Genomic DNA, 25,351 nt, shown 5'->3' on the forward strand with positions numbered 1-25,351 from the left:
TTGTTGAGAAAGTTACTGCCTGTGCCAATATGTTTTAGGGTTGAACCTATGTTCTCCTCTACTAACTTCACAGTCTCAGGTCTAATTTCTAAGTCTTTGATCCATCTTGAGTTGATTCCTGTGTTAGGTGAGATATAGGGGTTTAGATTCATCTTTTTACAAATGGTTAGCCAGTTCTCCCAGCACCACTTGTTGAAAAGGCTGTCTTTTCTCCAGCGTATGTGTTTGGCCCCTTTGTCAAAGATTAATTGACTAAAGATGTGTGGGTTTGTTTCTGTATCTTCTATTCTAATCCACTGGTCAGTATATCTGTTTTTGTGCCAGTACCATGCTGTTTTTACTACTATTGCTCTATAGTATAGTTTGAAGTCTGGGATTGTAATGCCTCCTGCGTGTTTCTTGTTATTGAGAATTGTTTTGGCTATTCTAGGTCTTTTCTTTCTCCATATGAAGTTCATGATTGATTTTTCTAGGTCTCTGAAGAATATCACTGGTATTTTAATGGGAATTGCATTGAACCTATAGATCAGTTTTGGCAGAATGGCCATTTTGATGATATTTATTCTGCCTATCCATGAGCACGGGAGATCTTTCCATTTTCCAAGGTCGTCTTCTATTTCTTTCTTTAATGTTTTATAGTTTTTGTTGTAGAGGTCTTTTACATCTTGGGTTAGGTTTATTCCTAGGTATTTTATTGGTTTTGAGGTTATAGTGAATGGAATTGTTGTTCTTGTTTCTTTCATTGTGGATTCGTTGTTGGCATAAAGAAAGGCCAGTGATTTCTTTAGGTTGATTTTGTAACCTGCGACTTTGCTGAATTTGTCAATCAGCTCCAGAAGTCTTTTGGTTGAGTTCTGTGGGTCTTCCAGATAAAGGATCATGTCATCTGCGAATAAGGATAATTTTACTTCCTCTCTTCCTATGTGGATTCCTTTGATTTCCTTCTCTTGTCTGATTGCTGCAGCAAGAGTCTCAAGGACTATATTGAAAAGGAGTGGTGATAGTGGGCATCCTTGTCTTGTTCCTGACTGTAGCGGAAATTCTTGCAGTTTTTCCCCATTCAATATAATGTTGGCTTTGGGTTTGCAGTATATTGCCTTGATGATGTTGAAGTACTTTCCTTCTATCTCAATTTTTTTCAGTGTTTTTAACATAAATGGGTGTTGGATTTTGTCGAATGCTTTTTCAGCATCTATTGCTATGATGATGTGGTTTTTGTTCTTGGTTCTATTTATGTGGTGAATAACATGTATTGATTTGCGTATGTTGAACCAGCCTTGTTTTTCTGGGATGAAACCGACTTGGTCATGGTGTATTATTCTCTTGATATAGTTTTGAATGCATATAGCTAGTATTTTGTTTAGAATTTTTGCATCTATGTTCATTAAGGATATTGGTCTGTAATTTTCCTTTCTTGAGGTATCTTTATTTGGTTTGGGGATTAATGTGATACTGGCCTCATAGAAGGAATTTGGAAGAGTTCCATCTCTTTCAATTTCCCGGGACATATTATGAAGTATTGGTATTAGTTGTTCACTGAAGGTTTTGTAGAATTCAGCTGGGAACCCATCTGGGCCTGGGCTTTTCTTTGGTGGAAGAATTTTTATTGCCATTTCTATTTCTTTGGTTGTTATTGGTTGGTTTAGGCTTGCTGTGTCCTCTTGGTTGAGTGTAGGAAGGTTAACTGTGCTTAGAAATCTGTCAATTTTATCCAGGTTTTCAAATCTATTGGAGTATAAATTTTTAAAGTAGTTTCTGATAATATTTTGAATTTCTTCACTATCTGTGGTGATATTTCCTTTTTCATTTCTAATTTTGATAATTTGAGTTGATTCTCTTTTTCTTTTGGTTAGGTTGGCCAGGGGATTATCAATTCTATTAATCTTTTCAAAGAACCAACTTTTTGTTTTATTGATTCTTTGAATTGTTTTTTTTTTTTGTTCTCTATTTCATTTATTTCTGCTCTAATTTTGATGATTTCTTGTCTTCTGCTGGCTTTGGGAATAGACTGTTGCAGAATTTCTAGATCCTTGAGTTGTGTCATCAGGTTCTTTACTTGGTGGTTCTCCGTCCTTTTTATGTGGGCACTGAATGCAATAAACTTTCCTCTTAGTACTGCCTTCATGGTGTCCCATAGGTTTTGGTAGGTTGTGTCTCTGTTTTCGTTTGTTTCCATAAATTTCTTTTATTTCTTCCCTAACTTCTGCTCTTACCCATTCGTCATTCAATAGTGTATCATTCATTCTCCATGAATTTGAATACTTTCTTTCGAGTTTCCTGTTGTTGATTTCTACTTTTATTCCATTGTGGTCTGAAAAGATGCAAGGAATTATATTACATTTTTTAAATTTGCTGCTATTTTCTTTGTGTCCCAGGATGTCGTCTATTTTGGAGAAGGTTCCTTGGGCTACTGAGAAGAATGTATATTCTGTAGTTCCTGGTTGAAATAATCTGGAAATGTCTATTAGGTCCATTTGGTTTATGGTTTCCTTTAGTTCTAAAGCGTCTTTACTCATCTTTTGCCTTGAAGATCGATCCAGTGGTGTGGGAGGCGTATTAAAGTCTCCCAGAATTATTGTATTTGGGTCTACTTGGGATCTTATGTCCAGAAGGGTTTGTTTTACAAATGTGGTTGCACCCATATTTGGGGCATAAATATTTACTATCATTATATCTTCTTGGTGTATTGTTCCTTTTAATAAAAGGAAGTGCCCTGATTTGTCTCTTTTGATGTGTTTTAGTTTAAAGTCTGTTTTGTTGGATATCAGGGTTGCTACCCCTGCTCTTTTTTGGTCACTGGTGGCATGGTATATCTTTTTCCATCCTTTCACGTTCAGCCTGTGCACTCCCACCCTTTTTATTTTTTAGTTTGAAACAAGATCTCACTAGGTTGCTGAAATTCTCGCTGTGTTGCTGAGGCTGTGAAGCCTGCGATCCTGTCTGTCTCACTGGGATTCCAGGCATGCACCACCAGGCCTGCTTTGTTTACCTTTAATGTTGGCAGTCATTGGATTTAGGTTCTCATCTTGTTCATTTTCTGTTTTAAAAATAGAAGCCCAGGAGTGCTTTATCACTGAGCCGCACCCCAGACTCTTTAGACAGTGCTCCCTGAGTTGTCCAGGCTGGCCCTGCCCGGGCTGTCCTCCTGCCTCGGTTTCCCAGGTGGCCATGAGTACAGGCAGGTGCCACCCTGCCTGACTCCTGCCCTTTTTTGAAAGCTTTCGTAACATCTCTGCCTATTTTATTTGCACGCTTTTGTTTGTTGAAGTATAAAATTCCTGGGTGTGGGTCCCGTTTTCCTACTTCTGTGGAAGATGCTCAGAAGTGTTTGGCCATGTCGTGGACATTGTGGAAACGCGGTGGATGTTGTCTGCTGTTAGTGAGTTTCGTTCTGAAGGAAGCTAATGCTTTTGGGTCAGCGTGATCTTCGGGCTGTTCTTGAGCTTCCCTAGGGCCAGCCTTGTAGAGCCCTCTTCTGCAGCAAGGCTTTGAGGCTGTGGCTGATCAGAACGCCCTGTCTCCGTTGTCGTCCGCGCCACCTCTGGAGTCTCCGGGCTTGCCGTGTTTACTGGCCGCATCCTGGGGCTGCGGTGTGCTGGCGGGCGGCTGTGTGTGTGTGCGGGCGCCTGTGTTGGTGGTGTGGATGGATGTCAGGACGCATAGAGGCTGCCTCGTGGTGACTGAATAGCTCACACGTAAGAGTTACTTCTGTCACTTGCTGAACCGACCGGGGATAAGCTCAGCATAGCAACCTGGGAAATGCTGTGCTTAACGTTTGCAATGGGAATGCCTCCAAAGCTAACTTCAGGGACTGGCTTTTCCCAAATGTTTGCTACATTTACTGTAGACAGCAATTTACTGTCCATCTGTCACCAAGTTAAAACACTTACTGTCGATTACTATGTAATATTTTTGGCATTTTTCAAATATATACATATATATGTGTGCAGGAGCAGGAAACTTCAGCATAGTCCTGTGAACAAGGATAACAGTGACTGTATTTGCTTTGCCTGAGGGGCGGCAGGAGGAAGAGCAGGCGAGGACCTGCCCGTGGACCGGCCGTGTGTGGCTGCCGTGTGGACACGATCTCCTGTCATCACACATTTAACAGTCCTGTGAGGTGGTGCCAGGCCTACTTTACACAAGGAATAAAATTTTCTGTGCCATTTTTTCTTACCATTCCAGGAGATGACTCAAGATTATACATGATAAAAAGTGACAAACTTTTACCTAAAATCCACCTATGATTGACAAAACCTGTTTTTTTTTTTTTACTTTTTTTTTTTTTTCAGTACTAGAGATTGAACCCAGGGGCATTCTACCTCTGAGCTGTACCTCCAGCCCTACGTTTTGCTCTTCATTTTGAAACGGGGTCTCACTAAGTTGCAGAGTGAGCGTGTACCTGCACGCCTGGCTTGCTGTGCCATTTTTTGTGTGATTAACAGGGAAATGTGTAGCACCTGACTTTCTGTACGTGGAGCAAGTTCCTCCATATACCAGACTTATGGAACAGGCGCCCTGGGAAGCGAGCTGCCTTCCCGGAGTGTCCCGCTGTGCGAGAGGGCTTACTGCCTGCGCTGTCCCAGAGGCCCAGCCCTGTCCGCCCTGCTCTGCCTGCTGGCTGATGGGGCTGTGGCTCCGCTGAAGTGTCATCCCGCCAGAGAGGGCTGCAAGCCCCACAAGAAAGTGGGCTTTTCTGGTGAAGGCTAGCATAATTCTAATCTGTCTTATCCACAGTTCTACAAAGTAATCTTGCCTCTCAAACACCTCACTTACGTCATTGTGGTAAAGAAAGGTTTGGTTGTAACTATCTGGTTTTTAAATTTTTTCAAAACACAGAAAAACAGAATAATTTAACCAATACCTGTGTTTCCATTAGAGTTAATGCCTGCTGATATTTACCAAATTTTTCATAGTGTTTTTCATATTTGCCCAAAGGCATTCTAACTCCAAGCTATATCCTCAGCCCCATTTTACTTTTTATTTTAAAACTGGGTCTCACTAGGTTGCTGAGAGTCTCACTAAACTTCCGGCTGGTCTTCACCCACCATCCTCCTGAGGTCTTGGCCTCCTGGGATTACAGGTGTGCACCACCACCCCTGCTGCCATTTCTCTTCATTTGTAATGCTACTGAGGATTGAACCCAGGGGCATTCTGCCTTGGAGTATACCTGCAGCCCTATTTGTAAATTTTAAATTTAGAAACGGGACTCACTAAGTTGCCCAGGGCCTCAGGTGCTGAGGCTGGCCTCAAACCTGTGACTCCCCTGTCTCAGTTTTCCAAGTAAGAGGATTTTCTTAAAGAAGACTTTCCTTTTAAAAACGGTTTCAGATTTACGGAAAAATTGAAAGACCGTGTAGGCCTGATATTTTCTTCCCACCCACAGATGCCCAGTTTCTCCTGTTAACGCCTCCTGTTACTCTGGTGCATATGGTACAGTTACGGAGCCGCCACGGACGCGTGTCATTACTGATGTCCGCACTTGAGTCGGGTTTTCTCGGTTTCTCCCCTCATGCCCTCCTGTTTGGGGGCCTATCCAGGACGTCATGTTCAGCACATTTCCCTGGGCTCCTCCCCTGTGGTCTTTTCTGACTCTCCTTGGTTTCTTGATGTCCTTGACAGTTTTGAGGAGAGCTGCTCGAGGTATATATAGGATGCCTGTCTTTGGGAATTTGTTTCTTTTTCCTGTGGTAAGACGGGGGTCCTGGGCATTTGCAGGAAGGTCACAGAGGGCAGGTGCCACTTTGATCGCGGCGGTCAAGGGCACACCATCAACAGGAGTCGTGCAGGTGGAGTTGCCGGCTTGCCCAGCTGCGGTCGTGGCTGGCAGCTCTCTCCACTGCCCCTCTGTTACTCGTTCCCCTTTGGAAGGAGTTGCTGTGTGTAGCACGTACGTAAGGGTGGAAGGGTTATTATGCTCTACCTCCTTTAAGGTCGAACATCTACATGTTATTTGGAATTCTGTATGGGAGGACTTTTCATAATTTTAAAATCAAACTTGGCAGATTAAAAATAGAAAAATATATGATACATGGTCTTGCTTGTATAAAAACTTGGTATTTTTAAAGTCAGTGCGTGTAGAGTTGGCTCGTTTCATATGCCTTTGTGAGATCTAATTTTGTTGTTGTGGGCTTCACGCACACTAAACAAGTGCTGGGCCACTGAGCTGTGTCCTCCAGCCCCTGACAGTGTTTCTATCGGTCTCCTCTCTTGCTTCATCTTACTTTTGAAAACTTTGCCTCTTATAAGAATTTCAAATAGTGTGTGGGGGTGAATCTCAGCAACTAGAGATTTTGTTTTAGCAATTAAAAAAAAACATACAAATTGGTCTTCCCCCAGGCATCTTTGAACATCTCTGATTCGCTTGTTAGGGTTTGTGTTCTGCCTGTGTAAAGATTAAATTTTCATTTTAGCTGTGGGCAGAGGGTGAGTCTCCTTCCTGAGTGTTCCGAGACGAGCATCCAGATTGCTTCAGGCCAGCACGTGATCGGGCAAAGAATTAAGTGCTGGTGCCATTTTCTTGTCAGGAAATACAAATATTTATCAGTCGATGGTAACCTTAGGACCATACGTCTGTGTCTACACATCTCTGCATATTATTATATATTTTAGGGCAAGAGTGGCACTTTGGTTTGTGGCATTCCAGAACCGGCACATGCGTGGTCTGCAGTAAAGTAATTGCAGTAGCTGTGATTTTCCAAGTGGAAGCCTCATGTGCTGATAATGATCCGCCTTATTCCGTGTTTTCCTGCCAAGTAATGAAGAATGAACTGGAAAACAGGCCATCTTCATCCTTCCTCGAACAAGGCGAGAGGCAGTTCCGGGATGAAGTCCCCAAGCACTGGCTTTCTCCTTGCGGCAGGGAGCATGTGCGCGTGTCTGCTCTCACACTGTGGACGGGCTCTTCATGTCAGAGAGCCCTGCCTGGTGTTAGACATGGTTTGTGCTCTATTTTTGGAGAGAGATCTTTAAGCCACCTCAAGATTGCACAGTGCTCTGTGGTTTTTTGGAGTCTCTTCCTACGTGCGAGCGCATTGAGGTTAGCAGCGGGAAGTCAGGGTGGCCTGTGTGCATGGTGAACTGCAGCGTCTCAGCTGTGAGCTGCTGTCCTGAGCTGGCACAGGGGTCAGGAGACCCAGGGGAGTTGCAGGGCCCCCCCAAAAACCCAGAAACATAAATATCTGTTGGAGGGCTGTCGGGAACAGAAGTGCTGGCTGCACGGGGGCTCGGGCTGGTGTGCGGCTACAGGCCCATGGCGTCCCTGAGCCAAGGTGAGCGGAGGAGGAGAGCAGTGGGGAGGGAGACTCCTGGACCCGCTCCTCAGAATGTACTGCAGCGACCTCGTCCTGTATTGGTGTGAACACACTAACCAGCTCCTTCCAGTCCATTTTAAGTAACATCTTAGACCTATCAGTGGACCCTTAGCCAGGTGGCCACTCTGTGGTACTGTTGTTGACATTTAGATAATTTGAGTAGCGATACGGGGGTGTGTGTGTGTGTGTTACTGTGGGTTAAAATCAGGGACATTCTGCCTCACCCCCCACCCTCAGTGCCCATGGTACTGGGGATTGAACCCAGAGGAATTTTATTTTTTATTTTGAAATGGGATCTTGCCAAGTTACTGGGGGACTTGCTGAACTGCTTAGGCTAGTCAAATCTGCAGACTGAAGCTGTGATCTTCCTGTCTTAGCCACTGGGATTACATACGTGTGCCGCCATGCCTGGTGACATTCTTCCCCTGAGCTATACCCGAGCCCTGTATTTTATTTTTTATTTTGAAACACGGTCTCACTAAGCTGGGCGTGGTGGCGCACGCTTGTAATCCCCGCGCTTGGGAGGCTGAGACAGGAGGATCGCGCAGGTTCGAAGCCAGCCGCACGCGCTGGCTTAGGAGACCCTGTTTCCAAAAATGAAAATGTAAAAATAGGTCTGGGAGTGTAGCCCGGAGGTAGAAGGGCTTCCAGGAACCCCAGTACCACCAAAATAAATAAATAAATAAATAAATAAATAAATAAATAAATAAATAAATAAGAAACGGTCTCACTAAGTTGCAGAGGACCTCATTAAGTTGCCGGGCTGGCTGTGAACCTGCGATTCTCCTGTCTCAGCCTCCCAAATGCTAGGGTTACAGGGGTGTGCCACCACGCCCAGTTTAGGGATAGATTTGAAACCGCAAGAATGCTGCATATCAGGCCCCTTCCTTAGCTGCCTGCTGTGTTTTCATGTGTGCCCGCAGTAGCACTGCAGTTGAACATTGTGACCTAGCCCTGTGACCTCTTGATTGTCTTGTTGGCCTGGAACGAACCCTTCTCTCCCCTTAAAATCCATTCTCAGTCATGTGGTCCTGCCAGTTGACAACATGGCTGAGCTTTTTTTTCCTTTTCTTCTTCTTCTTTTTTTTTTTTTTTTTTGTTGTTGTTCGTTTTGTTTTTCTTTTTGTGGCTTGTGTCTCTTACCTTGGGCTTGGGAGAACTTGGCCCCAAGTGTTACCAACCTCCACCACCTCATGGTCCCTCCCTCCTAGAAGATGCCTAATAGACATGCTTTCCTGGTTGATCGGCTTTGTATATTGCCACGGCTTTTTCAACATCCATTGGCTCAAAGACAGCACTTACCCTAGAGGCAGGGGGCGGTGTGAAAGCTCTTCGTGGCTCCTTGCCAGAGCATCAGTGAGATACTTTCCAGTAATAACTGTACCTTGCTGTCTGAAGTTGGGAGCTAAGCATCTCAGGTAAATCCTCATCCAGTCTATTGCTTGTTACTTTCTGAAGCTCAGGTATCAGATAGAGTGCAGTAAAGCGGCATCCAGAGAGTTCAGAGAGCAGGGATAATTATACCTTTGTTGTACCCAGAGCGACGGTGCGATTGGAGGCAGTGAGCCTAAGCTGTTGGAGCAACACACAGCTTTTCGTGTCTCGTGCTCGTTTCTGTTCCTGCCCTCCTAGTCTTCTGGTGGTAGAAGTCCGCTATCAGGCTGGTGTTAGAAGTTTGATAGCGGTGGCCAAACCGCATTCATTCAGACTCTGCTGGCCACGTGTATAATACATTAGAGCAAAGCATGACAGTTTCTAGCCATATTATAATCAGGGTGGATTTTACCTAAATTACCACCTAGGCGTAATCTCGATGACAGGGATAGTCATTTTGAGGTGCACAGTGTATTTGGGTCTGACGACAGCTTCGATTCATATTTGAAGTGCTCTGTGCAGCCGACAGCGGCCAGCGCTTTGTCATTTGGGCAGGCAGGACCTTTGAATGGAAAATGACTTTTTTTCGTTTTTTTCTTTTGCGAGTCTGGGGATGGAACCCAGGGGAATTCAACCTCCAAGCTACACCCCCTGTCCTATTTTTTTATTCTTTTTATTTTGGAACAGGGTCTCAATGAATTGCAAAGGGCCTCACTAAGTAGCTGAGGCTGTCTGCGAACCGTGATCCTCCAGTCTCAGCCCAAATGCTGGGATTACAGGCATGCACCACCACGCCTGGCTGGAAACTACTTTTGAAAGTCATTTTCTAAGCCGGGCGTGGTGGCGCACGCTTGTAATCCCCGCACTTGGAAGGCGGAGATAGGAGGATAGCACAGGTTCGAAGCCAGCTATGCTGGCTTTAGAGACCGTTTCCAAAAATAAAATAGGTCTGGGAGTGTAACCCGAAGGTAGGACTTCCAGGAACCCCAGTTACCCCCCCCACACACACACACACGTCATTTTCTAGCCTGGCGTGGAGGCGCACGCCTGTAATCCCAGCATTTGGGAGACTGAGACCGGAGGATCGCGGTTCGCAGACAGCCTCAGGTTCGCACAGGTTCGAAGCCAGCCTCAGCTATTTACTGAGCCTCTCAGCAACTTAGTGAGACCCTGTTTCCAAATAAAGTATAAAGAAGCCAGGTGTGGTGGCGCACGCTTGTAATCCCAGGATTTGGGAGGCTGAGACCGGAGGATTGTGGTTCGTGGACAGCCTCAGCTACTTAGTGATGCCCTCTGCAACTCAGTGAGACCCAGTTTCAAAATAAAGAATAAAAAATAAGGCAGGGGCTGTAGCTCAGAGGTAGAATGGCCCTGGGTTCCATCCCAAGACCCGCAAAAAAAAAAAAGTAAAATAAGATAAAATAAACAAATAAAATATAAAATAGGGCTAGAAGTATAGCCTGGAGGTAGAAAAGGCCCTGGGTTCTACCCCCAGTACCAGGAAGGAAGGAAGGAAGGAAGGAAGGAAGGAAGGAAGGAAGGAAGGAAATAAAGAGGGGAGGGAAGCTGGGCATGGCGGAAGGAAGGAAAGATGGGTAGGTATAATAAAGAGGGGAGGGAAGCTGGGCATGGCAGTGCACACTTATAATCCCAGTACTTGGGAAGCTGAGACAGGAGGATCTCAGTTGAGGTCAGCCTCAGCTACTTAATGCGGTCCTTTGCAACTTAGTGAGACTCTGTTTTAAAATAAAGAATGATGAGCCTGGCGTGGTGGCGCACATTTGTAATCCCAGCGCTTGGGAGGCTGAGACAAGAGGATCGCACAGGTTCGAAGCCAGCCTCAGCTATTTAGTGATAGAAGATAGAAAAGCCCCTGGGTTCCACCCCAGTACCCCCCCACACACACACACACATGTAGTTTCCTGCACCATGCAGAGGAGGCTTCCAGTTTGGTGGGGTGAGGGCAGCTTGTTCTGTCAGCCATCTTCCTTCAAACTTTCATGCTCTGGATTCCCACATAACCTGTACTCACGTTACTTTGTTTCTTTAGGCCTCCTTTCCTCTGTCCTTCCTGTCATTTATACCAGCGAGCTGGCTTGTCAGTTCCTGAAGGAAGGTGCTTTTGTGCACTGCTAAGATTTCTGTGCAGGGATTTGGGGTCTATGCTTGTTACTGTTCATCTAGTGACCTAGGAAAAGCTCTCTCTGCCTCACTGTGCTGTACCTGGGCTTCCGTGTGGATTAAGTCAGTCTTTACAGATTCACTGCTCTTCCTCTTCTCTCCAGCTTTTGGTGGTAGTGCTGGGAATCGAATCCATGGCCTCATGTATTCCAGGCAAGAATTCTACTACTTGTCAGAAGAAAATTTCTATGTTGTTGTTAAAAAAAAAAAAAAAGACATGCCAGGTGTAGTGGCATGCGCTGTAATCCCCGATCTTGGGAGGAGCTTGGGAGGCGGAGACAGGAGGACCACGCAGGTCTGGGAATGGAGCCCCAAGGTAGAAGGATTCCATCCCCAGTACCCCCCCCCACACACACACACGACACATATTTGAAAGCAGCTTGGCAAGGCAAGTTTTACTTTTTGCAAAAAGAGATTCTGCTACCAGTGAGTCGGGTGTGCAGGAACTTCGTGGCAGAAAAGTGTTGGGCACTTTATTTTCAGTGGGAGGCTTCTGTGCTGTGCTCCTATTGGTGGGAACAGAGCCTCACAATCTTTATGCCATTGGCTGAGGAGACGCTGGGGGAGGGTGGCATGATTTCCAGGAAATGCTATCTTTACAAAAATACAAGCATCGAAAGGTTACACAGTGGCAGGTTTACAAAATGAAGCCCAAACCAAGCTATTCCTTTGATAGAAAATATCTAATTTATATTCTCACTATTCCCACCCCCTTTTTAAATATACTACTACTCTTTTCTTCAAATTCCATTGGTATCAGACAAACTAAACTGTTATGTGAGATTATCGTTGTTAATTTTGGATAAATTGCTATGTACTAGATGTCAACCACTAAGCCAAGCATGGGAAGGAGGGATGGGGAGGGAACCACATCATTTTATAGGTTTAGTTTTGGGGATTAAACCCAGAAAAATTCTACCTCCAAGCTATGCCCCCACCTCTACTTTTTATTCTTTATTTTGAAACAGGGTCTCACTAAGTTGTGGAGACCTCACTAAGTAGCTGAGGATGGTCCTCCTGTGTCGGCCTCCCAAGTCCAGGTGCGCCACCGCGCCTGGCTCATGGTCTGCTGAACTTGGTCTTAGCGTCTCTTGAAGCACAGGCAGCAGCCCCTTCCCCAGTGGCCCTCCGTTTTGCAGAGTGCATGCTGATGGCTTCCAGTCTCTGGGGCCTTCGGGGTCCCCTCTTTTGCGAGGTGAGGTGACTCCCTGAGTCGCAGGAGCTGTGGTGAGGTCTCCCCTGAGTCCAGCTTAACCTGGGAAGGCTAGCGTCAAATGTCGGCTGTTCTCTTTTTAGTTCTTTTACTTTCTGATTGTCCTCCAAGTTTTCAAGCACCGAGGTCAGTTTCAGCAGTCCTTTTTATGATTTAGGGGTCATTATTATAGCCTATTTTCTAGGTAATGGCTAGCAAACATTGTTTATATACTAAAAATGCAAAATGAAACTATTAGAGACAAGACATATCCAGTTTGTATAATAAGTCTGATAATATTTGTTGACATACATTTTCATTTGGGAGCGGGCGTGGTAGCGCATGCTTGTAATCTCAGTACTTGGGAGGCTGCAACGGAGGATTCGCAGATTTGAAGCCAGCCTCTACAGCTTAGCAAGGCAACTCAGTGAGGCCCTGTTTCCAAATAAATAAAATTGGGCTGGGGTTTAGCTCAGAGGTAGAATGCCTCTGGGTTCAATCTCCAGTGCCACAAAATAAATAAATTTCCATTTGAATTTGACTATATCCTTAGTGCTCAGTCTTCAGTCAGAGTGGCATAGTTTGAGATGGTAAGATTTCAAGCACCTCTTAATATCTTTGCCTAATAATGGTCATAATATGATTTAGGAAGACAAAAATATAAACCTGGAAAAGGCTATCGCTATTAACAGTCTTTGTTTAGAGGATACCTGCTTGGTAAAGTATTCTCTTAAACTCTGCATTTCAGAGGATATTTGGGAAACACAAATATATTTAACTTACAAAGAAGCCAGTAAAAATTAATATTACAATTATACCAAAGTTCAAATATATGAACTTAGCATTTACTTTTGGAGTAAAATTCAGAATCCATAGCTCAGTAAGATAACTGTAATTACAAGTACGTGTCAGTAAACTGCATTGACAAAAGTGAAAAAAATAGCTCTAGACCTTTTATAAGTTTAAGGAACTGTATTAATCCAAATAGGTTCATTATCTGATGAGCAATTACATTATTTATGCAGTAATATAACATGAAATTTCTTTAGTCAAAACGAACAGATATAAACCAGGTTTTAAATGATGGAGACTTTTGAATAGTACTAAACATATAATTGGTATAAGTTTATTAAACCGGGCATGATGGCACATGCTTGTGATTTCAGTATTTGGGAGGCTGAGACAGGAGGATTGCAGGTTCAAAGCCAGCCTCGGCAATTTAGCGAGGCTCTCAGCAACCTAGTGAGACCCTGTTTCCAAATAAGAAATAAAATCAGGCTGGGGGTGTAGCTTAGAGATAGAATGTCTCTGGGTTCAGTCTCCCACTGCCCCCCTCCAAAAAAACCCACTTTTATTAGCCATTTTATACTGTTACAGTTCAGATACAATGCACGCTGCACAAAGGGGTCACTCACTGGTTACCCTGCATCTACATCAAATCTGTATGTCTAACTTTATAAGATGTATGTGCTGAAATGCGGTTTACTAAGTACCCCCCAAAGCCTGATAAACACATAAAACCCTTTCTCTTAAACAAGTTCTTCATATATGTCACTAAGAGCAAAAAGCTTTATTGTTTTAAATATGAAGAACATAGGAAAACAGGCGTGATGGCATGCACTTGTGATCCCCGTGCTTGGGAGGCTGAGACAGGAGGATCGCAGTTTTGAAGTCAGCCTCCGCAACTTAGTGAGGCTCTCAGCAACTTAATGAGACCCTGTTTCCAAATAAAAAATAAAATAAGTCTGGGGGTGTAGCTGGGATGCAGGAGGCCTCCGAGTTCCATTCCCAGTATCGCCCCCCCCCAAAAAAAAACATAGGAAATTATCCTCATTTTTAAAAAAGCTCTTGCTCTCTAGGCTACTTTTTACAAACTTTTACCAAGAGCAGATTAATGTCTTAAAAAACCATAATTGTTCTAAGCATAAAAATCAATGCATTAAATGTGACCAAGAAAACTTTAATAATTTTATCTCTTACAAATCATGTGTAATTCCCTTAAGCCCTCCTTGTGCCAATAAATACCTCCTTTTATTTATTGACTTTTCTTACATTTCAGACAATCCTTATGGAAATCTTTTAGCTTAGACAAAATACTTTCAGTAAGAATGCTTAATTAATTAATTTTATTCTTTTTTTTTTTTTTTTTTTGGTAGTACTGGGGTGGAACCCAGGGGCTTTCTACCTCCGGGCTATCCTCCCAGACCTTTTTTATACTTTATTTGGAAACAGGGTCTCACTAGGTTGCTGAGAGCCTCACTGAGTAGCTGAGGCTGGTTTCGAGCCTGTGCGATCCTCCTGTCTCAGCCTCCCGAGCGCGGGACTTACAGGCTCACCCACGCTTTCTAAAAGTTCTCTGGGCAAGGATGCAGAGGGAACCCTGGGAGGTTCTCACTAGGGTCCTATGGCGAGCATGGCCTGGGTGAGATCTCTCAGGGCCAGGCAGGCTCCGGACACAAATCGTCACTCACGGCAAGGAGCCGGGTCTCCCAGGAGCACAGGCCTCACATGAATCAAGAACTTCGTATGTTCCAAAAAAGTCATCAGATTTTTAGGATCGGAAGGAACTTTAAGGTTAACCTAGTGCTTATCTAAATGCTGCTGTTTTGCACATGGCAAAAACTAGGGCTTAGAGGGCCCCTAAGTTTGTCCCCCATCACCTGGCTGGTCAGAAGAATGATTAAATAAAAAGTCTCTCTAAGCCGGTCATGGTGGTACATGCTTGTGATCCCAGAACCTGAGAGGCTGAGACAGGGAGATCGTAGATTCAAGGCCAAGCCAGAGCAACTTAGCAAGGCCCTCTGAAACATGCGAGACCCTATTTCCAAATAAGAGATAAAATCGGGTTGGGGGTATAGCTCAGAGGTAGAATACCTCTGAGTTCAAGCCTCAGTGCTCACACACACACACACACACACACACACACACACACACACACACACAATCCCTCCAGAGCTGGGCATGGTGGTGCACATTTGTAATCCCAATACTTTGGAGGCTGAGACCGGATGATTGAGGTTCATGGCCAGCTTCAGCAAATTAGACCCTGTTTCAAAAATAAAATAAAATAGGGCTGGGGGTGTAGCTCAAAGGTAGACTGCCCCTGGGTTCCATCCCCAGCAATACACACACACACACGTCTCCCTACTGCTCTCTGCCCTGTGTTTTTGCTTGCGGGTTGATAGGCGGTACCCTAAAGAGCCTGTATCTCCAGAGGCCCTGGCCTACACGAGAGTACCACCTCGAAGAAGATCCCAGCTCCACTCTTAGGTTCTGAGTCCCAGGCCTGAATACCACTGCTCAAGGCAGCCTGCTCATAGCTTCTTGAATGGAGACGTACCAATCCAAGTGACACGTGATGAGTGTACTCACCTTCCTGTAGGGTCTGTGGGTCCGGGCAGGTGTGCACGCCTGGGCTGCACGCTCGCGTGGGAGGTGGCTGCGCCCGGGTGTGCACTGCACTGCCACCGGCCGCCTGTTCCGCTTCCTGTCCGTCCACCAAGTTGAGGCCCTGGAAGGGTTCCAGGAGCAAGCGGGTGATAGCAGACGACTGAATCCAGCCATGTCTTCCCACGAAGGCTGCTTCTCTTGGCTTTCTTCCAGAAATGACGGGCTGCCGAGGGAGAATGGGTTTGGCTTTCGCTCTCCGAGCGATCTGGCCGTCGATTCAGTTCTGGTTCTTCATGGAACTGAAAAGAATGGCTATTTCTGGCTCTTCGATTATTTGCAAATTTCTGTTCCTTGGATACTGAACTGTTTTGTTTTTATGCAGTTTGTAAGAATTTGTAGTTGTTAAGTGTGTGCTAGAATGTGGAGAAGGAAGGTTCAAACCCCAGCCGGCAGGCGCGCCCGGCCCGGCCATGTTGGGCATGGTGGTCGCTGTGCCCGGGCCCTCTCGGGAGCAGGAGGCGCATCAGCTCTCCTTCAGTTTGTCTACATTTTGGGTTAAATTTCAGCCCGGGCCTAATAGATCAGGGTATTTTGATTGTGTTGCTTACTTTGTGGCTTATTTTAAGTTTAAAGTCGGACAGTTTGAATTTTTTTTTAAAACTGGAAAGCAAACGAGTGAAAACAGGAAATGTTTGTGATTTATGAGGACCGTTTGAAAATAATGGCTGCTTCAGAGTATGTCCACAGGAGTGACTGGAAGGTGGGCTTTGCCAGGCAGGCCTGGTGGTACGTGCTTGTGATCCCAGTATGTGGGGGGCCGAGACAGGAGGGTCTCAAGTTTGAGGTCAGTGCACGGTGACTTAGTAAGACCCTGCTTCAATGTAAGAATTAAGTGCTGGGCGTCACGGCACACGCTTGTAATCCCAGACAGGAGAGCAGGTTCGTTGACGGCCTCACCTACTTACTGAGGTATTCTGCAACTCAGACCCTGATTCCAAATAGAGGGGAAGGATTGGGGGCTGGCTGGGAGGTAGAATGCCCCTAGGTTCAATCCCAGTACCACAAAAATAACAAAATAGGGTTATTGCAAAAAAAAAAGTTGCTTTTATTACAAGTGTTTCTCTGTTCCTCAGAGCATGTCTCTGGGTGGAGCACCAGCGACCCCGGCGGCCCTCTGCTGCCAGTCTGTGTGTGCACCTTCCCTACCCTCACACGTTGTTTGAAGTCTGTTCTTTCATCTCATTCTCCTCCAAATGTACTTAGGAAAGAAACTACACTGGTGTAAAGCGACCCCTCCCAAAGCCTCAGCCTGTGCCAGCAGTGAGGGCGGCGGCACAGGGGCCTCATCCTGACCACCCCGGCAGAGCGCTCCAGCCATGTCGGTGTGATGGGACCGCGGCGTGGGGCGGCGCGGGGCGGAGAGCGAGTTGCCCACGCTGTCAAGACTGGATAACTAACCCCGGAGTCCGCGTACTAGACCACAGAGGCTGCGCCTCTGAGTGCAGACCCGCGGCTGTGGTCCAGGAGCACGTCCCCCACTCATTCTCACCGGTATGCTCGAGACACCTTCTACCCAGGGGAGGCCACAGCCTTGTGGTACAAGGTCTCCGCTCGAGCTGCGGCTTGGGAGTGGGTTCAGCCTGATTTAATGCTGCTGAGCTTCCTAGGCGAGCCTTCCCTTCTTGATGAAGTGGGTGGGTTGAACCCTAAGCAGAGGCCCCCAGTGAGCTTACTGCCACAGGCCACAGGTCACAGGTCACGTTTCCTTCCTATAAGCTTTCTGACGAGAAAGGCCTCACTCCTCCCAGCACTCTGCAGTGCAGTGGGTTTTAAGTGCGATCAAAGTGTGAGGAAAACCAAAGAAGTCGGCTTTTCAGAAACAGGATTAGCCGGGCATGGTGGCGCACGCTTGTAATTCCCAGGCTTGGGAGGCTGAGACAGGAGGATCGCACGGGTTCAAAGCCAGCCTCAGCTACTTAGCGAGGCTCTCAGCAACTTAGTGAGACCCTGTTTCCAAATAAAGTATAAAAAAGGTCTGGGAGTATAGCACGGAGGTAGAAAGCCCCTGGGTTCCAACCCCAGTACCACCAAAAAAAAAAAAAAAAAAACAGGATTAGAGGCAGTGCGGTGGCACGCACTTGTAATCCTAGTATGTGGGAGGCTAAGACAGGAGGATCGCAGGTTCTCAGCCAGCCTCAGGTACTTTAGTGAAGCCCTCCACAACTTAGTGAGAATTAAAATAAAAAGGAGCCGGGTATGGTGGCGCACGCATGTAATCCCAGCATTTGGGAGGCTAAGACCGGAGGATCGCAGTTCACAGATAGCCTCAGCTACTTAGTGAGGCCCTCCACAACTCAGTGAAACCCTGTTTCAAATAAAGAATAATAAAAAAAAATGGGCAGGGGGTATAGGTCAGAGGTCAAGTGCCTCTGGGTTCCATCCCCAGACCCGCAAAAAAAAAAAAAAAAAAAGGCTGGGGGTGTGGCTTGGAGGTAGAAAGCCCCTGGGTCCCATCCTGGCATGGTGGCGCATGCTTGTAATCCCCGCGCTTGGGAGGCTGAGACCGGAGGATCCCACAGGTTCGAAGCCAGCCTCAGCTACTTAGTGAGGCTCTCAGCAACTTAGTGAGACCCTGTTTCCAAATAAAATATAAAATAGGTCTGGGAGTATAGCCCGGAGGTAGAAAGCCCCTGGGTTCCACCCCCAGTACCACCAAAAAAAAAAAAAAAAAAAATCCAAAGCACAGCACGTGACTAGAGTTCTCGTTGAGACTGCATCAGGCGCGGCGTTCTTTGTCACTGAGGGTGCTCGGGCCGCGCAGGCACTCGTGTCCGCCGGGGCTCCCTTTCCTCTGCTCACACCGTGCGTCCCGGCGGCGCCTGGCCGTGACCCACCCTTCTCAGGAGCGTGTTTCAGGTGGCCGTGCAGAGGCGCCGGCCGGAGGCGCTCCGTGTCCCGGAGCGGTTTTCATGCGTGGCTGTGTCCCTGCAAAGAGCAGGCCACGAGCAAGGCGCCCGCACATCCCCTGCGCTGTGAGATAAGGGAGAGCTCGCTCTTCCCTGAGCATTTGGGGGAGTTTGTTTCCTTAAGGACAGGGGATCTTAGGACGCCTCCTTTGGAAGCTATTGGAGCACCTGATAATGTGCTTTTCCATGAAAAACGCACACACACACACACAGTTCTGAGAAGGCGCCACCGCCCCAACTCCTCGCCTGCGCACGCCGGCGACCTGGGCCGGTGCCGCCCTTCTCTTGTTGCAGCGACGTCCGGGCTGCTGTGCTGGGAGAGGGGCCGCTGCGCAGCCCCACCGCGGAGCGCCATCCTACCCAGGCCTGGTGTGGCCCCGTAGAGGCCTGCTCTGGGGGAGGTGCCACCCTCATGATACGCCTGCGCCCTGCGGTTGGCCGCCTCCTCAACGTCCTCCTTGTTTTGTTGATACTGGGGATTAAACCTATCTCCAAGCTACATCCCCAGCCCTGTTTTATTTTTATTTGGAAACAGGGTCTTGCTAGGTTGATGAGAGTCTCACTGGTTGCTGAGGCTGGCCTCAAACCTGTGATCCTCCTGTCTCAGCCTCCCAGGTACAGAAATTACTGGCATGTACCACCTCGCCCAGCTGTGGTGCCTCCTTTTCTGTGTCTGCACTGTTCTTCCCTAGCCCCCTAGTTGGTCCCTCGATTTCTGTTCACATCCTTTCTTAGAGACTGGACCTATCTTGGTGACTTATGCAGGGGAGTGAGCAGGAGGGCTTGTGCTCCTGTTTTGTGCGGAGGAGACTCTTTCTGCCCAGAGTTTGTTATTGCTAGTTTGATCGCTGTTGTATAGTTACAAGTAAAAATTCTATTTGTCCCCACACTGAAGCAAATAGAGGCTGTTTGTAGCCAGCAGGGACTGCTGAGGCCGAGGGGTCGGTGTTTCAGAGCCAGGTGGGGTTCTGGGCTAGGGCATGATGGGCCTGGCCGGGAGGTGTGGCGCAGAGGAGCAGGCGGCTGCAGTTGAACACAGACCCCGTGGCCGCGGAGCCAGCCCCAGTGTATCCTTGTTCCGCTCGGCTTACAGCATGGGCAGGGCCCGTCCAGCCCCACTCTTGCCTGGGGCTCTCGGAAGCCTAGAAGATAACTAAGGGCGCGCTCACCCGTGCACTCCACGCCACGCTGGCCCTGGGTGCCGTGGGTCCCGTGACTCCCGGCGGTGACCGCCCACCCGCAGGCTCCCGTGGTCGGCCTGCTCAGTGAGTGTCTTGGAGTGTACTTTGCTCGGTTCTTCCCGGTGCTGAGCGCACTCCGTGCTGGGGCTACAGAGGAGACGGATGTGTGAGGAAGGTGAGGCTTTCCATCCTGCCTTTGTGCCCCGAGGGCCCAGGGTGGGTTCTCCTGAGCGTGTTGTTGAACGGCTGGCGTGCTTTGCTTCCCGAGTCTGTGACCGTGTCCGTAGAGTAGCACAGTGTCCTCTTGCCTCCGCCGAGCTGGTGGCTGCCGCTTGCCTTCAGGACAGAGGCTCAGGGCCTGAGTGCTCTTGCCGATGGCTGGGCGCTCCTCCAGAGCTGGCTGCAGGTGTCCTTGTGTCGGCAGGAAAGGCGAGTGCAGGCCTGGCCCGGGCAGCAGGGCCCTGTCCTCAGCCCCCGCTTCAGCCGCCCCAGGGCCACGAGCGGCGCAGGTGTGCCAGGCGGGCTCTCCTCTGCTGTGCTCTTCCCTACACGCAGGAGCTGCCGTTTATGTGTTTATTCTCAATGAAGAGCGAGCAGGTAAGCAGGTTCTTGAGTGACGGGTGGATGTATTTGGTCACAACGCTTTTTCATAGGAAAGCCTGGTAGAGCCATAAGGCGACGTTTAATGGATTTCATTGTGGGAGAGCTTTTTTTTGGGGGGTTACTATGATTAGATTTCTGAGATTGAACTAAATGCCTGTGCTGGCTATGATGATGCATGCTGTAATCCCAGTACTTGGGAGGCTGAGACATGGTCACAGGTTTGAGGCCAGCCTCAGCAACCTAGTGAGACCCTTTTCTAAAAAAGGGAGGGGAGAGCGGCCGTAGTAGTGCACACTTGTAATCCTGAGAGACTGAAACGGGAGGATGACAGGTTCAAAGCCAGCCATGACAACTGAGCAAGACCCTCCGCGACTTAGTGAGACCCTGTTTCCAAATAAGCAATAAAATTGGTCTGGGGGTTTAACTCAGAGGTAGAAAGCCTCTGGGTTCAATCCCCAGTGCCACCAAAAAGAGAGGAGGGAGTGAGCATGGGGACGCACTCCTGTACTCCCGGTGCCTGGGAGGCTGAGACAGGAGGGTCGCAAGTTGGAGGTCAGCCTCAGCAATTGAGTGAGACTCTGTTTTCAAATAAAAAATAAAACAGGCTGGGGGTATAGCCTGGAGGTAGAAGATGCCTGTGTTCCATCCCCAGTACCACCAAGAAGGAGAAAAGAGCACACTCTAACATGTCTGGGCTATGGGTGGTGAGTGCTCTAGGTTTTAATGTGTCATAGTGTAAATTTCATCATTGCTGAGCAGTTCCTTTTTCTGTTCTATTTTTTAAACTTTACTGGAAAGATTGCCTCAGAGATTCTCTAGCAGCCTTAGACCAAGTCCCGATAAACTTCAGATGAAAACAAAGCCAAGTTTACTAATCATTGTGGTACTGGGGATTGAGCTAAGGGGCGCTCTGCAGCCCTTTTTATTTTTCCATTTTGACAAGGGTGTTGCTGAGGCGTCTGGCTGAGTGGGCCACTTGCTAAGTGACCTTACCCTGGTGAGCCGACTGCTCCAGCCTCCCACGTCACCGGGATTACTGGCATGCGCCCCTTTGCCCAGCCGAAGTAGGTTTTTATTAATGGAGTTAAACATTTTATTTTACTATTTCATTTTGAGCACATGCTAGACTTGGGGACCACAGCTGTTCAGTTGGGTCAACTGAGAATTGATACAGAATAGAAGTTGAGAAATCTAGAATGTAGAAGCGAAGATCGTGGCTGAGCCGGGGAGAAAAGCCCTGCCGGGGGGGCGTGGGGGGGCAGGCACAGGCCGGGCTATCTGGAGCATCTCCGTAGCCTTCAGTCTTAGCAGTAGCCTTTGGAACCACTTGCTCCGTTAGTGATCTGTGAACACTGGTAATGAGCCTTTATCACTGAAGATGCCGGTTTCACAAGGCCTCAGCCACTTCCCCATCATTGGCTCAAGTGAGCGTTTCAGGGGTTCTTCCTCCTACGTATGATGGTGTTATAACTGGTCTTCCCTGTTTTTTGGTTTCAGATGGGAATGACTGGTAATACAAGTCCATTTGGACAACCCTTTAGTCAAACTGGAGGGCAGCAGCTGGGAGCCACTGGAGTGAACCCCCAGTTATCCAGCAAACAGAGCATGGTCAATAGTTTGCCTACCTTCCCTACGGACATCAAGAATACTTCAGTCACCAACGTGCCAAATATGGTAAGTGGCCCCTGGCTCTCCGTGCTGTGGGCGCTCTGGCCTGTGGATTTTCTGGGGCTCACAGTGGTAATCTGTAACTGGCAGTGTGTCCTGGAGTGATAGGGAGGTAGCCCATATCTCTTAGGAGTTGTGCTCTGAGTAGCTTCGTATTCTGTGATGAGCTAGCAGCCGGAGGAAAAGGCGACAAAGATCGAGCCACTTCTCCCCGACTCCCCGTGTTGCGGAGAGGATTCGTGTACGTGAAGCTTCACTTTTCTCGCCAGGATCGGCCAGGCTGGCCTTTCTTGCCCTTGCTGTTTGTTTAGTGGGTTGTCAATGGAAGCCCATTGGTTTGTGTTCCAGTCAGATGAGAGTCATCTGCCTTCTGAGGACTGCGTTGTTTTGATGAACCGGTCTTATGTCTGACTTGGTAGATGATTTCACCTCTTCTCATTCTCCGTGAGAGTTCTTATCTATAAAGTAGAAGCTGTCCATGAACCCCCAACCTACTGAGCCACGATATTAATGGAAAGAGCTCTCTTTGTATCACAACGTCGGATCTCAGTTAATTCAGAACACCAAGGGGCCTGCCTTCTTTGGCCCTCCTCACTGTGCAGACCTCAGCTGCCCGGTGTCCGATGGGCTCTTGGTCATCAGCCGAACCCCGCACGGCCGGCTTGCTCCTTCCGGGGCCTGTTAGCTGCAGCTGTGCCTTCTGAGCGGTCACCCACACGTTTCTCTAGTAGCAGCTTGGAAAGTCTCGGAAGAAAGGCAGATTATGTTCAAGAAAGATGGCGTTCCCTTTATTTTGTTGACACTGGGCTTTGACCCCGAGGTGCTCCACACAGGACCTGCATCCCCAACCCTTCCATTTCATTTCAAGACAGCGTCTCACCACGTTGTCCAGGCTGGGGACTCTCGATCCTCATGCCTCAACCTTCGGAATCAGGCGTGTGCCACTGTGCTCAGCCTGTCTTTTGGTGTTTTAAAACTTTATCATGAGCCGGGTGTGGTGGCGCACGCTTGTAATCCCCACGCTTGGGAGGCTGAGACAGGAGGATCGCACAGGTTCGTAGCCAGCCGCTCTGGCTTAAGAGACCCTGTTTTCAAAATATAAAAAAAATAGGTCTGGGAGTGTAGCCCAGAGGTAGAAGGGCTTCCAGGAACCCCAGTACCACCAAATAAAAAACAAAAAACAACCAAAAAACCCCACCAAGCTACTACAGCCCTCTCCCCTTTGTCCCTTCTGATCGTCCTCCTACCTTCCTTATCTGCCACGCTTTTTCAGTAGCTCTTGGTTGCCAGGGTTGTCCTGATTCTGACAGCTTCGCCCCAGTACCCTTGGTTTGGTCTGGGCTTCTGGGAGCAGCTCTGGCCTGCGGGGAGCTGGGGTGGCACCCGCTTTGCCTGGAGGGCACAGGGGAGGGAGGCTAAGGCGCCAGGTTCCCCGAGCGGCGTCTCCCAGCGTTGTTTCTGATACGTTTCCGTGTGTGGAGATGTGTGTATGTACTGGGGACTGAGCCCAGGGGATTCTGTGTCTGAGCTACACCCCCAGCCCTTTCCATTTTTTAACTTGTTTATTCTAGGTCTTGCTAAATTGCAGAGGCGGCCTCAAATCTAAGATCTTCCTGTTGCAGCCTCCCAGGCACTGGGCTCACAGGCGCGCACCACAGAGCCAGGTTACGGGTGTGCTGCTTTTTCCTTTATTTTAAGAAAAACTTAAACTCCATCGCAGCATCCTCGCCGTTCTTCAGCTCGTAGTGCAGGGTTCGTCGGGTGCTGCTTATTCCAGCTGGTCATGAGTGCGGGCTTGCGGTTTCTCTTGATCGTGTGTGAGAATTTGAAGTGGACGTTTTGGACAAGGCCCGGGCAGCTGCGGCTCAGCGTCTGTACGCAGAAGTGTTAGGCAGGCCGGCCGGCGAGGGTGCAGGCTTGTTTTCTGGTCTGGCTGGGCAGAGCCATGGCGGCATCAGGGCAGGCCTGGGCCGCCGCGGGCCCTGACGCTCTGTCTGTGGTTGTGTGCCTCCGTGGTCCCTGGGCTCACCCAGGCCTCACAGGAGAAAGGTGAGGAGTCTCTGGTCTCTTAGGTCATTCTTGGTGAAACCTCAGGTGTTTTTTGCTTGGTTGCCCAGTTTATGGCAACGAATGCCCTGCCAGGCTTTGCAGGCAGGTGACAACTGGATGACCTGTGGTCCATCCCCTTACGTTGGGCCCGCAGTGGCAAGCGAGCCCTGCTGACTGATACAAAGGAAAGCCCAGGAGCCGCTGTCCATAGACGCCGTGGCCTGCGGGTCCTCGGGTGCTAGGCAGCCTCCGCCCAGCTCCGCCGCACCGGGACCTGTCTGTGGGAGGTTTCCTCTCCCTCCTTCCTGGCGGTGCTCGCTGAGCGGGGGCTGCAGGATGGCCGCGCTGTCCTCGTCCTGTCCTGTCCTTGGCCTCGGTCATGGTGGGTCCCTGGAGCAGATGTGAAGCTCACCACTGTCACACCGAGCACCTTCGCCCTCAGTGCGGACCTGGAAGCTGCGGCTTGTTTAGGGTTCGGCTCACCCGCTGCCTCGGCCAGGTGCTGGCGCAGTGCTTCTGAGATGACCAGCCGCACCGGCATGCTGAGATCACTGACACCGAGATCGCTGGCCGGGGGAGGTGGGATGCAGGCCGCCCTCTGTCCTTGTTGGTAATCTGTGTATATTTACCAGTTTCCCTCCATTTCTGCAGTCCTACTGCCTCTGCCTGTATCTTGAAGACTGCTGAGAAAACTTGTATACAGAGCCTTCAAAGATTAACCTTTGGTCTAAACTTTTTTTGTGTGTGTGGTGGATACTGGAGGTTGAATCCAGGAGCATTCTACCTCTGAGTTTATTTATATTATTTATATTTATTTATATTTCAAAATCGCATTTCGTTAAGTTTCTGAGGCTGGCCTTGAACCTGTGATTCTCCTGTCTCAGTCTCCCAAGTGCAGGTGTATGCCCCTATACCTGGCTTGGTGTAAAATTCTTAGCAGTAACTAAGTATCTTTTTCCTGTTTAGATTTATCCCCATTTATTTGGGCAGTAAGTATCATCTAGGAAACATAGGCTAAGCACAAAATATAATATGCCACTTGCTTCAAATAACAGGAAATTACAGATTGAAAAAAACTAGCCAGTACTATGATTTCAGGCATCCCTGTATCTTGTAAGTACATTTGACCCTCTGTATTCTGCATCTGTGGATTCAACCAACCTCAGATATAGTGTGTGTGTGTGTGTGTGTGTGTGTATATGTGTGTGTGTGTGTGTGTGTGTGTGTGTGTGTGTGTGTGTGTGGTATTGGGGATGGAACCCGGGGCATTCTACCTCCAAGCAACCCCAGCCCTGTTTTTTAGTCTTTTTAGTTTTTGAATCAGGGTCTCACTGAATTGCACAGAGCCTCACCAAGTAGCTGAGGCCGTCTGCGACCATGGTCCTCCTGTCTCCTGTCTCCGTGGTGTGCCACCACGCCCGGCCAGGTGTAAGT

The 25,351-nt window shown here is 48.1% G+C and overlaps 1 protein-coding gene across 2 annotated transcripts in view; it reads left to right on the top strand.

Annotated features, from left to right (window-relative positions):
- Positions 1–25,351, top strand: part of CREBBP (CREB binding lysine acetyltransferase) — a gene marked incomplete at both ends in the record, with an annotated part of 162,171 nt that overhangs the window by 60,406 nt on the left and 76,414 nt on the right. For both annotated transcript variants that reach the window (XM_080702425.1, XM_080702426.1), the window contains one exon: positions 21,698–21,874. In XM_080702425.1, coding sequence (XP_080558551.1) covers positions 21,698–21,874 — 177 coding nt within the window. The remainder of the gene's footprint in view (positions 1–21,697; positions 21,875–25,351) is intronic.

This window comes from Muscardinus avellanarius, assembly GCF_963383645.1.
Source record: "Muscardinus avellanarius genome assembly, chromosome: 10".
NCBI classification, from domain to species: Eukaryota; Metazoa; Chordata; class Mammalia; order Rodentia; family Gliridae; genus Muscardinus; species Muscardinus avellanarius.